The sequence below is a fragment of the Arachis hypogaea genome, chromosome 15 (genome assembly GCF_003086295.3).
Source record: "Arachis hypogaea cultivar Tifrunner chromosome 15, arahy.Tifrunner.gnm2.J5K5, whole genome shotgun sequence".
Taxonomy (NCBI): Eukaryota; Viridiplantae; Streptophyta; class Magnoliopsida; order Fabales; family Fabaceae; genus Arachis; species Arachis hypogaea.
The window spans coordinates 42926187-42938709 of record NC_092050.1 but is presented as its reverse complement, the minus strand read 5'-3'; the positions used below and the strand labels follow the sequence as shown (position 1 = coordinate 42938709).

Genomic DNA, 12523 nt, shown 5'->3' with positions numbered 1-12523 from the left:
GGCAGTACCGGCTACGATCTGTCCGGTACTGTGGCTGAGAAAATTAATTAAAGTGAATAATTTTAAGAAATGAGAATTTATGATTTGGGAATGTAGAAATATTTAAAATACGATTTAAAACTCTAATCTTAAAGGTTTTGGCCCAAAGTTGGGCCAACGGACTAAAACAAGTGAACCGGGCCTAAGTGGATCCAAGACCAACATATATAAACATTAGTTATGAGTATTTCAGCTCATTTATCCTAAAGAAAGGGGTGTGGGGCGCTAAAATGGGGAAGAGAGGAAGAAGAGAGAAAATCCTAAATCCATCAAACTTCAAATCACCATAACTTTTGATCTGAAACTCCGATTGACGAGCCGTTTGCAGCCACGCGTCGCTCTTTTTATCCTCTATAATTCTATCTAAGTTTTGTAGTGAGTATTTCGTTCTTCTCTGTCCAGTTTTAATTTTTTCCTCTGAAAACGTGATTGGCTATGGGTGTTGAGTAATTTTATGATTTTGATTGTTTATGAGTGCTCTAATATGAGCCATTGGTGAGTTTCATCAACCAATTTTGTGGGTTAAGGTAAGGAACCCTCTAACCCTTGTGATTTATCAATTTCATAAACCGTAGGTTGATTATAAGTGTAAAAATTGATTATGTTAGAGTATTGGGTGATTTTGGTGCATAATTGGAAGATTGGTATTGCTTGTGGGGCCTTGGTAAGGGTTGGAGCTAAGGGTTGGTGGAGACTTCCAAGAAGAAGCTCAATTATTTTGGCTATAAGAGGTACGGTTTAAGTTTCATTTAAGTACCATGTGGTGTGATGAGAATTCCTAGACTAGATGCTCCTAAGATTAAGTTTGGATTGTGTAAATGGTTGGTACTAATATGTATAGTTGATATGTAATATAAATTAAAGATTGGGTTGAGAATTGTGTGAATTTGTATGTTTGGTGTGTTGAGAATTTGATGAATTGGATAATGAATATTAGTTTGTGGAATATGCATTTAAATTGTAAATTTGGGCCAGAGGCTGTGAATCTTGGGTCGGAGGCCGGAAAGACACTACAAAAAAATTGGATTGAAGTGGCAATAATTTTATGGCGGTTACACAAAAATGCCATTTTTCTGCCAATTTCGGCGTTTTTAGTCTCTGCCAAAATTTTCATATTTTTTTAGCGGTTTTAGTTGATTCTGGCGGTTTAAAACCGCCCCTATCATTTTCCGTTTCTCTTTTAATTTGGATGATGTATTGCTGCATATATGAGGAGTTTGTGGGTAATGTAAATGACAAACCCTAATCTTTCTCCGCCGTTTATCTCACGCCATTGTCCTTCACCTCACTTCGCTGCCAGTTATTTCCTCGCTATCATTCATCCCCTCATCGCTTCTCATCTCCTCGCCGCTGCAAGAAACGCTATTGTTGCTGCCTTCATTGAGCTTCTATCTAGTTCTCGATCTGACTTCGATTTGAATATTTGTTGCTGCCGCTTAATTCACCGCCATCGTTCATCTCCCTGCCGCTGCTCATCCCCTCGCGACACCTATCAACATCGTACCGCAGCCTTCAGTGAGCTTCTACGATCTTGTTCTGGCTTCGATCTGAAGGTTAGCCATCGCTTATCATCTCCTTGCTGCTTTGTTTATCACCTCGCCTCTGCAGGCAACATTGTTACTGCCATTAGCGAGCTTCTGCGATTTGGTGCTGCCTTCTGTGTAACTTCCGCGATTACGTCCTCGCTCTCACTGTCAAGAACTTCCTTGAGCACCGCCTCCAGACTCTCGTCTTCAAGTTCGGCGTGGCCAAGTCAATCCACCACGCCATGGTCCTCATTCGCCAGTGCCACATTGGTCTTTCTTTCTTCTTTTCACTTTTTTACTAAATTTTAGGGTTTTTAAATTCCTAAATTTCTATCAATGGTTTGTTTTTGTTCACTGTCAAATTAAGAATCTAATTTCCTTGATTTCTAGGCTTTTGATAAAGTATTATTAAGTTTTGTGATAATAGAAGATCTATTGATTTCAGATGTGCTACTCCAGCTTCATCAAGATTTGCCAATAATAACAATAATAATGATGCACTAGTTCCAGCAACTAAGAATATCAATAGGCCTAGCATGGTGGTGAATGTGAAGGTCTTGAAGAAGCTCTTCTCTGTTAACAACTTTCAAAAGAAACCAAGAAGGAGAGTAAGATAATTATCCTTTTCCTGTGGTGATTTATGTCAATTAGGTATAAAATTGATCTTTTATTCATGTATAAAATTTGAAAGGCTTTTATTAGTCTTTAGTGAGGGGATTAATCCTTATCACTAGAAAGCTATGCCTCTTCAAATGCAATGTAAATATAAATTATAGGGAGAATTTTTCTTTGATTCATTGTTACATGTCACATATGTTCCTATTGGTTCTGTTCCAATCTCTTTTAGCCAAGCCAATTAGATGAAGTTTGAGGCTTTTAAAGTGGCACTATAATCTTCTTGTTTTGGTAGGGGAAGGAAAATAAGCACAATAATGTAATTTCCATTATTCATTTTTTGTTCACTTATAAGCGTTGATTTCTCCATCGGTTATTTATGGATAGTTTCTTAGTAGCTTGTTGCGCTTTTCCTTTATTCTCTCTTTTAATTTTGCACTCAGTTACATCTTGATTTTCATCTTGAACCATAGCAAATTTCATTTTAATGGTGAGAGTTGTTAATGCTGTGCAGTTAGAGGATGGCTGGCTACACTTTCTGTTTCTGGTTTTACAGCTATAGCTGTAAGAAAGGCTGTGAAGTTAATCACATGCACAAATTGCAAAAGCTTGTGACTTGTCAAAGTTAATCACATTTTTACTAATTGCTACTACTAATCACTTTTGATTTCTCGTACTGAGTGCATATTATTAGATTAGATTAGAGTGTTAGCTTTGTTCTGTGTAAAAGAGAAAAACCTGACACCACTTTTATCTCTGTTCAGTGTTGTGACCACGTTCAATTAACCTCAAAGTCATGTTCCATGACAAGGACAACCATTGATTCTCAGAACTGTGCCTTTTTAGTTTTTCACCCCTCACCTCACTATTATTTCTCTTTCACACTAAAATACACCACATGATATCACCCATCAAAAATGGATTGCAAGTTTTGCAATACCACTTCACTTCTTCACACGTAAGACTTGATTGCAATCAGAAATGTAGAAGAAGTAAATGCAGTGTCAGACAACTCATTTATTATTACTATGGATAGATAGATTCATTCATTAATTAAGCAAAGAAAATTTTGAATTCAAGCTTTCTTTGGTGACCAACACCAAACCCTTTTATTTTTTCGTTACCAAACATACCTTAAATGGCTTTCTTTTTATTTAGCTTAGTTAAAACTACATAATGAACTAGTTATGTTGTGAATTTGTTATTCTTCTTTCAATATTGCAGGATTTTACCTTACAGTTAATCCAAAGAGTACCTCGATTGCTTGGGAAATAATTAGAGTATGCATATATATGATGTGTAGCTTTAGAAAATGATGTGCTGCTCATTTACTCTTTCTCACGTTCTGTTCTCCCTCCATTTACTCATTGAACGAAAAATTGCAGGTTGTTAAAAATGTTGCTTCTCAATCATTGGAAGTGAAGAAGCTCATGTACTTGTACCTCCTTCATTATGCTGAAAAGTATGTACATGTAATCAGACTATAACTCTGATGTTTATAGCATATTCGGATGGTCGCTTACCTTTTTGTCATTCTATTTCATTGGAATTTAGTATTCAAATACAGGTCAAGAGTGGGAACAAATTTTTGGTATGTACATCATCATACTGGATTGTTGTTAATTGATTATTTAATCTGTTTCTATGTGTATCTAATAGAAGTTTTCTTATCTATATTTGGCTGGCAAGAAGTGATTGTGGGTCCTGAAAACAAAACAGTGACATCTCAAGATAAATTTTTGAGGGTTAATCCTATTGGAGTTGTTTGCACGATCAACTCTGGAATTATTGGGAGGCCAGTAACTTCAACATTATACTTTAAAGTACAATTTTCTTAATAGTTACTGAAAATCTGAGAGATTTTAGTATTATTATTGACAGGCTGATTTGAACCGCCTAAGTAGGAATCAGACACCACTCTATGATTTGGAAGGTTTGAAAGGATAAATCAGCATCCAGTTATGTTGCAATAGTTGTATATATTTTTTATTTAATTTATATTTATAAATTGATAAGTTAATATATTCCATTATATATTATTTCTAACTTATTTTCATCTTTGCAGAATGCAGGAGGTTATTCTTTCTCCATAGGTATTACAGAGGTTCTTAATACAAACCTGTGATAGAATTAAGTGCCAAAGATGTAGAGTACGTTTATCAAAGGTAAGATTATTTATATGTCCGCATTTATTCCCTTTTCAATCTTGCTATTAGAAATTCTTGTGATTTATCTTCTATTTAATTCTCTAACAATTTAGACAATAATTGATATTGTGATGGAGGTTAAAAGCTTTTTAATGGAGACATTAATTGAGACATTAATTGATATTGATCAATAGTGAATAATATTTAATGGATCCTACAAGTGTTTATACAGTGTGTCAAATCGGTGACAAGTACAAGGGTGTATGCACAGCAGGATTGTTTCTTCAATTTGATGAAAGTCAAACTTTGTTTCTTCCATTTCATTGATCATGGTTGACTGTCCAATGTCCCTTTTACTTTTAATAAATATAAAACAATATGATATTTCTCTGTTCTAACTAAGGTTTTAATATTTTATATTTATATGATTATAATTCCTTAAGCATACAGATATATCTTGATAGTGAACTTGATTGCTGGCGGTGCAAGATATTTAAATACCTTCATCTCAGAGGTTGAACTTCCAAAGGGGTTATGCTCCTCTTTTGTTTTGTTGTATCGATCAATCACACTGATTTCATGCTGACAAAGTCATCCAAATTCAAATTCTATCAATTTTGTGTTTCTGGTGACAAATGTTCAATAAAAGAAAATAACAAATTATGCAGAAGTGCATGTTGGAACACAATAATCTTATATCAGCAACTGCTGTCGCAGAATATAAATTAGAGGCCAGATTTGGCATAGATATGTTTACTGGAGTAATTTTATTGCAAACTTGCAACACTTATTCATGCCAGGTTTTACTAATGTTGATTGCAATATATTAATTATTTCGTTTCATGTATGATATGTTAATATTAGTCCTAATAAAATCTTTTATTGATTTGTGTTGTTAATATTAGTCCTAATAAAACTGTCTCTGGCATTTCAGGTACTTGAAATAATTCTACCATCGTATTTTTTATTTTATTCAGCACATTAATAAATAACATTTAATTAATTTGTAGTAATTATTCATTTGTTTATTTTTATTTTATTTTTGCAGGGGTTGAATTAGTATCGGTGGACATGAAACCATAGTAGTGATCAATGATCATCATTGAATCTACAAGCGATCCATTCTATCATCATTCACATTCACATCTGACATAGTACTATGATTTCTTCATGGCTTGCTTAATTGTAAGATTAAGAATTCTTGAGTACATTAAGCCAATAACCTCTCCACCAATTTATCTATAGTTAGATATAAAAGTAAGCTACTTATCACCCAAAAGAGTAAGCTATTTTGGTACTGATGTTTATAATAGGAATCTATTTTGGACACCAACTTGAAAAACACATACTGTGACAATTAGTCTAATTATAAGAACCTTTTATTTATTCAGCAGACATGAATGATTGATTCACTGACCAATTTGGAGCAAGAAACAAAGATGTTGGAGCAAGTTCTCGGGATGAAACTCACACAAGAGACCAAGAAACTATGGCAGGCTTGTTTTAAAGTCAATTACAAAAGGAGGAAACTTTTGGCCTCCAAATCTTATTCATCATCACTTAGCTAAGCTACTTGTCTTGTATATTCATATTCTTAGTAAAAACAGCACTTATTAGATGATTTGAATATATTATTAGATATTAACATAGTTTAGGGAAGTGGATGGTAGAGTTGACTGATTAGTGTTTATTGCAATGCTTGTATTTTGGTAAGTTTAGTAAGACAAGGTTTTGTATAAGAGTTATTACTTTTGATTTTTAATAATAAAAAATTATGTATTATATTAATATTTTATTTATGAGTTATATAATATTTCATTTATGGATTATGATTTTTTGCTATTGTGAAATTTTAATCACAAAATTATTTATTTAACGCGATAAAAATGACGGTAAAAATTATTTTTTTAAACGATAAAAAATGTCACTGTCAGGCGTAAAATGACGGTTCAAAAATGCCATTTTAACCAACCAAAATGCTATTATTAGGGTAAAAATGACGGTTCAAAAATGCCATTTTAACCAACTAAAATGCCACTTTGTCATGGTAATAATGGCGGTTCAAACCGCCGTTTTAACTTATTCAAAAACTACCATTTTAACCCTGAAAATAACAGCGGTTTGAACCGCCATTTTAACCAACCAAAATGCCATTCTGTCAGGGTAATAATGGCGGTTCAAACCGTCGTTTTAACCTATTCAAAACTCGCCATTTTAACCCTGGAAATAACGGCGGTTTGAACCGCCGTTTTAACCTATTCAAAAACTGCCGTTTTAACCTAGGAAATTGTGGCGGTTTTCAAAAAACTGCCGTAATAACTGGAATGGCGCTCAGAATTACGTCATTTTCTGAAATCGCCATTTCTGGTAATAATGGCGGTTCAAACCGCCGTAAATACCCAAAAAACCGCCATTTTAACCAGATTTTTTTGTAGTGAGAGGTAAGGAAGGTAAGTGATGTGTGTATTATGTGATGTCATATGAGATTGAATGGAATTGTGATTGTTGTTTTTTTGTTACAATGGATTGTATGGATTATGTGGTTATTGGTTTTGAGGGAGGAATTGATGTCTTTGTTGACAATCCATGTGGGTTGTATATGATGATATGAATTTATATGTATTGGGGGTTGATAGAATTGGTATTGTTGGAACTTGAGATGTGGAATGAAATATATGATATGGTATTTTGTTTGAAATTGAGTTATTTGATTGGGATTAGTCAAAATGGTGGATTGGTGGATTGTGAATTTAATGAGAATGTTGAAAATATGAGTTGAAGAGGCTTGAGGTTGATTTTGGTAAGTTTTGGTTGGTTTTGAAAAGGTTTGAAATTGGTTTGTGTTGAAAATTTAGTTTTTGTTGGTTTTTATAAAAGTTGTGATTTTGGTCTACTTTGACGGAGCATAACTTGGTCTCTGGATCCCCGATTTGTATCAAACTTGTTTAGAAATAAAATTGGATCCGAGATGTTTATGCAATTCAAAGAACGGGTGGAAAATGATTTGAAACGAAAAAGTTGTGCCCGTCGTAAGTTTGGGGTTTGAAAATGTAATCCTGCATCTTTTTAAACTTAGTAAAATTTTTGGTAAAACGTACTCCGACGCGCACGCATGGACGACGCGTACGCGTCACTCATAATTTTTACTCTCTCATGCGTGTGCCTGGCTGACGCGTACGTGTCGCTATATTGATGCAGATGCGTGGTATAAATTCCAGAGAGTAGTGATGGTAGCATGCTGGTTTTGTGCGAGGAGCACAAAACGCATCCACGCAAACGCGTGGCTGACGCGCATGCGTCACCCTACCTCTCTACTTTCCACGTGTGCGCATGGGCGACGCTTAAGCGTTACCCTGATAAACCCCATATTTAGAGTTTATCTTGTATTGATTTTAAGGGATTTTATCACCTTTTACCCACATTTATTCAATGAAATAACATTGTTTCATGATTGTCTCCCAATTTGTGCTTAAGTGTGAACACATGCTTTCTAGGTCCTTAATTAGCTAAATTCAATTCACCCTTGATTCCACTAGATGCCTTGATTTGTTTGTTAAGTGATTTCAGGTTGAAAAGGCTAGGAATGAATCAAAGGAGTGAAGAGGAAAGCATGCAAAGTGGAGAACACATGAAAAAGCCAAAGTTTTAGATATCTTCATCCACGCGCACGCCCACTGTACGCGCCGGTGGGCGCACGTGATTTTTTAATAGAAAACGTGCCCAGCGATTTCTGAGAGCTGTGGGGCCCAATTTGCAACCAACTTTGGCGCCAAAATGCATTTAAAGGACCAAGGATTGAAGGGAATCAACAACTTAGCATCATTTACACTCATTAGGATTAGTTTAGGATTAGTTTTAGAGAGAGAAGCTCTCACTTCTCTCTAGAACTAGGATTAGGATTAGGTTTTAGATCTAGATTAGAATTTCTTAGATCTAGGTTTAATTCATGCTTTGATTTACTTTTGTCTTTGTAATTCTTCTTCTTCTACCTTTCCTCTTTTTAGTTTTGCATTTAATTCTTGTAATTCTCTACTTTTATGTTGATGCACTTTTGTTCTTTCCTTTTCCTTCTAATGCAATTTATGTTTTCATGTTTCTTTATTGTTCATTTGATTTGTTATTGCCTAATTCCTTGCAATTGAGTAGTGTAGATTTACTCTCCTTGCAAATTTACTATGCTTTCCTTTTGTGCCTTCCAAGTGTTTGATAAAATGCTTGGTTGGATTTTAGAGTAGAATTTTAATGCTCTTGGCTTGGGAAGGTAACTTAGGAACTCTTGAGTTGCTAATGTCCAAGTGATTGACGATTGGGAGCCATTAACTCTAGATCTCACTAATTGATTTGGTGGAGAACTAGGACTTATGGACTTGGATTGATATAGCTCACTTGACTTTCCTCTACTATTAGCTAGGGGTTAACTTAGTGGGATTGATCCTTGCCAATTCTCATGTTGTGCTTAGTGATTAGGATAGAGATTCTTGACCACCAAACCTTGCTAAGAACTTTTTAGCTATTAGTTTACTTCCTTGTCATTTATCTTTCTTGTCTCTTATCAAAAACCCCAAAACATACCTCATAACCAATAACAAGGCACTTTATTGTAATTCCTAGGGAGAACGACCCGAGGTTCAATAATTTGGTTTATAGATTTTAGGGGTTTGTTTTAGTGACAAACAAATTTTTGCATGAAAGGACTATTGTTGGTTTAGAAACTATATTGCAACGAGAATCCATTTGTGAATTCTAAACCATACAAAAGTCCTCTCATCACACCCGCTTTTCTCTGCTTCCCATGCGTGCGCGTGGGCGATGCACACGCGTGACCTTATTTTTAGCAAAAAAATAATTTTTGAGTTTTTAAAGCCGAATTTAGACTTCTAAGCCTCCATCTTCATCATTTAAGTCTTAAATTTGTATAGTATGCCTAGTAATGAGAAGAGACTAGGAAATGTGATAACTTGTTGATGAAGAAAAGCTTGGAGTAATGAACTGTGATTGAGGAAGTGCAGAAATGATGGTTTAAAAATGAATGTGACGTGTGACCCCGGGTAGTAGCCATGACGTTGTCCACTTGCTCTGGGTATGAGATGGGGAAGGAGAATTATGATAAATGAGTTTAATTATGGAGTTTTGAATGAATATGTATTTGTGATACCTGGGTAGTAGCAAGGGTCGTGGTTCGTCCCGCTTGCTCCGGGTCATTATTTGAGAATGGTAATAATGAAGAGTGATTATAAATGAATATATAATTGTGATACCTGGGTAGTAGCAAGGGTCATGGTTCGTCCCGCTTGCTCCGGCTCATTGTTTGAGAATTGGTAATAATGAAGAGTGATTATGAATGAATGTGGTAAATGAATAATGATGGAAAATGTTGGATATAAGTATGCTTGTGTTTTCTCTCTGGTTGTAATGGTGACAGGGCACATATACCCTCTAATGGTGACAGCACTGACAGCGTACGTATTCCATCTAATGATATTAATGTGCAACATAGAGACTGTGCCTGGGTTAGCTACTGGACACGTCGGGTGGGCTTGATAACCGACAGATGATATCATCAGCCATAGGGAAGGCATACATCATTTGCATATGTTTGAATTGTTTGGGTTTGCCTATTTGGTTTGGACTGCTATATCATATATGCTATGTTGCCTGATTATATGCTACTTATTCTACTTGTACCTTATTGTGTATTACTTGTCTGTATTGCTTGTGTTTGTACAACTAAGAGATCCCTCATGCTGGTGTCGGTTGACACTAAGGGATGTTCTTGATGAGACGAGTTGATGATAAAATTAAACAATGATGATGATGATTGAATGAGATAATTTGAGCTCCCTGGGTAGACGCAGTGAAGTGATTTCACTTGCTCAAGGTGAGGATATGAAGTATTGATATAGAATTGCTAAGACAGAATAATTGGTGATGGTTTTGGCTTATGATTCTGATTCTGATTTGTTGGAGAGTTAGAAAGTTGGGAAGCATGAGGAAGAGGAATTAGATTTAGCATTCCCTTATGACAGTTGCCTATTTATGGATTAGCGAGAATATAGGATGAATATTGGGTGAAAGGAAGTTTAGGATGCTTAGTGAGTTTTTATTACAATACATTGTATTTATTTGGCACTTTTACCGTAATGAGAACCTATGGGTCGGGGGTTCTCATTCCGTATATATCTCTTGTTTTTCAGATGCAGGTCCAGGTGCTCAGAAGTGAGCTATGGTTCATCTGAGAGACAGCGAAGATCTTTGTATTCTCTACTTTATATTTTGCTTAGAATCTCTCCACATTTATTTTGAAAAACCTATATTATGTATTGAACTCTTTTGTACTTGCCTATAGAGGTTTTTATGTTTCTTTTGGGAGAGATTAGGAGGTACTGTTGTCAACTACTTTCATACTGTACCCTAGCCAGCCTAAACTTCGCGGGTCGCGACTAGTGGCTATTTACTTATGTTATATATCTATATACTGTCCTCCTCTTACTCTCCTTTATGCCTTTATCTGTGTATCGCTTTCGACTTCACGCTTTATCTTCTAGTTGTCGATGCGTGAGTGATACGACTTCGCGATTTTATTTTTACTCTTTTCAGACTTCTCGATTAATACTCCTTTCAATTATACTTATAAACTATGTATTAAAAATCCACCTTGAGAGTCGTACCACCTTATTATCATTGACTTATGACTCGAGCATAACGATTTGAATATTAGGGTATTACATTATGGTATCAGAGCAGTTCGTCCTCGTAAGCCTGGGGGATGGAACTGCTTATGCTTCAATGCGTACTCTGAGTCTGTACCTGTGCTAGTTAGGGTATCTAACCGATACATCTAGCATGAAGTCCATGAGTGTAGCTTTGGTAATTTGAAGCACTTAACTTGAGATATTGAGTCTGATCACCTCGGTATCACATGGCTAGTGTGGACAAGACCTGAATGGTGTCTCATGGGCATGAATGAAGTAATCATGGAGGAATTCCCAAGAACGAACCGGTGAGAGCACACCGAGATAGGAATTTTGACAGTGGTATGAGTGATATGTGTTGGTTTTGGAATTGCTGAAAGACATACTTAGAGGTGAATGGTTGAAAATGATTGGTTTAATTAGGCTTGAATCAATTGGATCTTGGTGATTGAAAAGAGAGAAGACTTGTAAATAGCATTGATATATTTTGAATTCGAGCAAATATGTAGGAATGAGATAATGACTATTGTTAGAAAACTGATGTTATAGGTTTGAACAATCAGGTAATGTGAGTATGAGAATCAAGGATTATTAAGAAGTTGTGATTGAGTCTTAAGAGCAGAGTTGTTGAAGAGTGTGTAAGAAAGGTGGCTGCAGAGAAAGAAAGTCAAAAAGAGCACAACCAAGGATTCGCACCAAGGAGTCGAGAGTTTACGGTAATTTAATAAGCTTTAAATTTGAATGGTAGAATTGGCTTTTGTACTTTTCTTTTGTGTTTATCAAATTTTTTATTTTTAATATTATAATAATTTTTTTTATTTTTTTATTAACTTAAATTTTTAAATAAATAATTTATGATATAATATTAAAATTTTTATAATTTAAATTTAATTTAATTTTTATAATACAAAATATTAACATAAAAAATAAAAATTATTTATAAAAAAATTCACGTAAATTTTAAAGAAGACTTTTGAATGAGGAATGTAATAAATATATAATCATTATTTATTTGTTTCTATCAACTTATTTTAATTTTTAGGATAAAAGTATTTCGATAGCATTTTCTACCCCTTTTTCTTTTATCTTTTATATATATATATATATATATATATATATTTTTTATGGTTATTTTTAGGTATTATTTTTTTACTAATATTTATCAATTTTATCAAGTTTTTTTTATACACATGTTAATATTATTATTAGTATAAAATTTTAAATATTTTATTTTAATAAATATATAATAAAAAATTAAAAATAATTTTTTTATTTTTTTAATTGATAACTTTAATCTATGTCCAAAGTTAGTTAAATCCTTTTCTATAATAAATAAAGAAAATGTATAAACACTTATTAATTATAATCATACTAAAATTTTGTGTTCCAAAAATATTAGAAAGAAAGATTTATTCATTGGGGTATTTTCTATCCAGTTCACCCAAGACTTGGGACAGTATTTTGGTGTGAACTTGCATCACTCGAGAACGACCAGAGCTACTTT

The 12523-nt window shown here is 34.3% G+C and overlaps 1 protein-coding gene across 9 annotated transcripts; it reads left to right on the top strand.

Moving 5' to 3' along the window:
- The first annotated feature begins 1221 nt into the window (after positions 1–1221).
- On the top strand, positions 1222–6115 carry LOC112750220 (uncharacterized). Of its 9 annotated transcripts, none has more exons than XM_072216178.1 (10): positions 1222–1554; positions 1648–1835; positions 2011–2173; positions 3566–3642; positions 3735–3771; positions 3873–3975; positions 4062–4138; positions 4246–4345; positions 5376–5512; positions 5719–6115. In XM_072216178.1, exons 1-3 carry the CDS (start codon positions 1272–1274, stop codon positions 2044–2046), a joined length of 507 nt encoding a protein of 168 aa, XP_072072279.1. In that variant the 5' UTR covers positions 1222–1271; the 3' UTR covers positions 2047–2173; positions 3566–3642; positions 3735–3771; positions 3873–3975; positions 4062–4138; positions 4246–4345; positions 5376–5512; positions 5719–6115. The 9 variants fall into 9 exon arrangements, 8 of the variants coding, with proteins under 8 accessions (XP_072072279.1, XP_072072278.1, XP_072072282.1 ...); XM_072216177.1 differs by having other exon boundaries at positions 3870–3975; XM_072216181.1 differs by having other exon boundaries at positions 3566–3771; positions 3870–3975; positions 4062–4113.
- The last annotated feature ends 6408 nt before the right edge of the window (positions 6116–12523 follow it).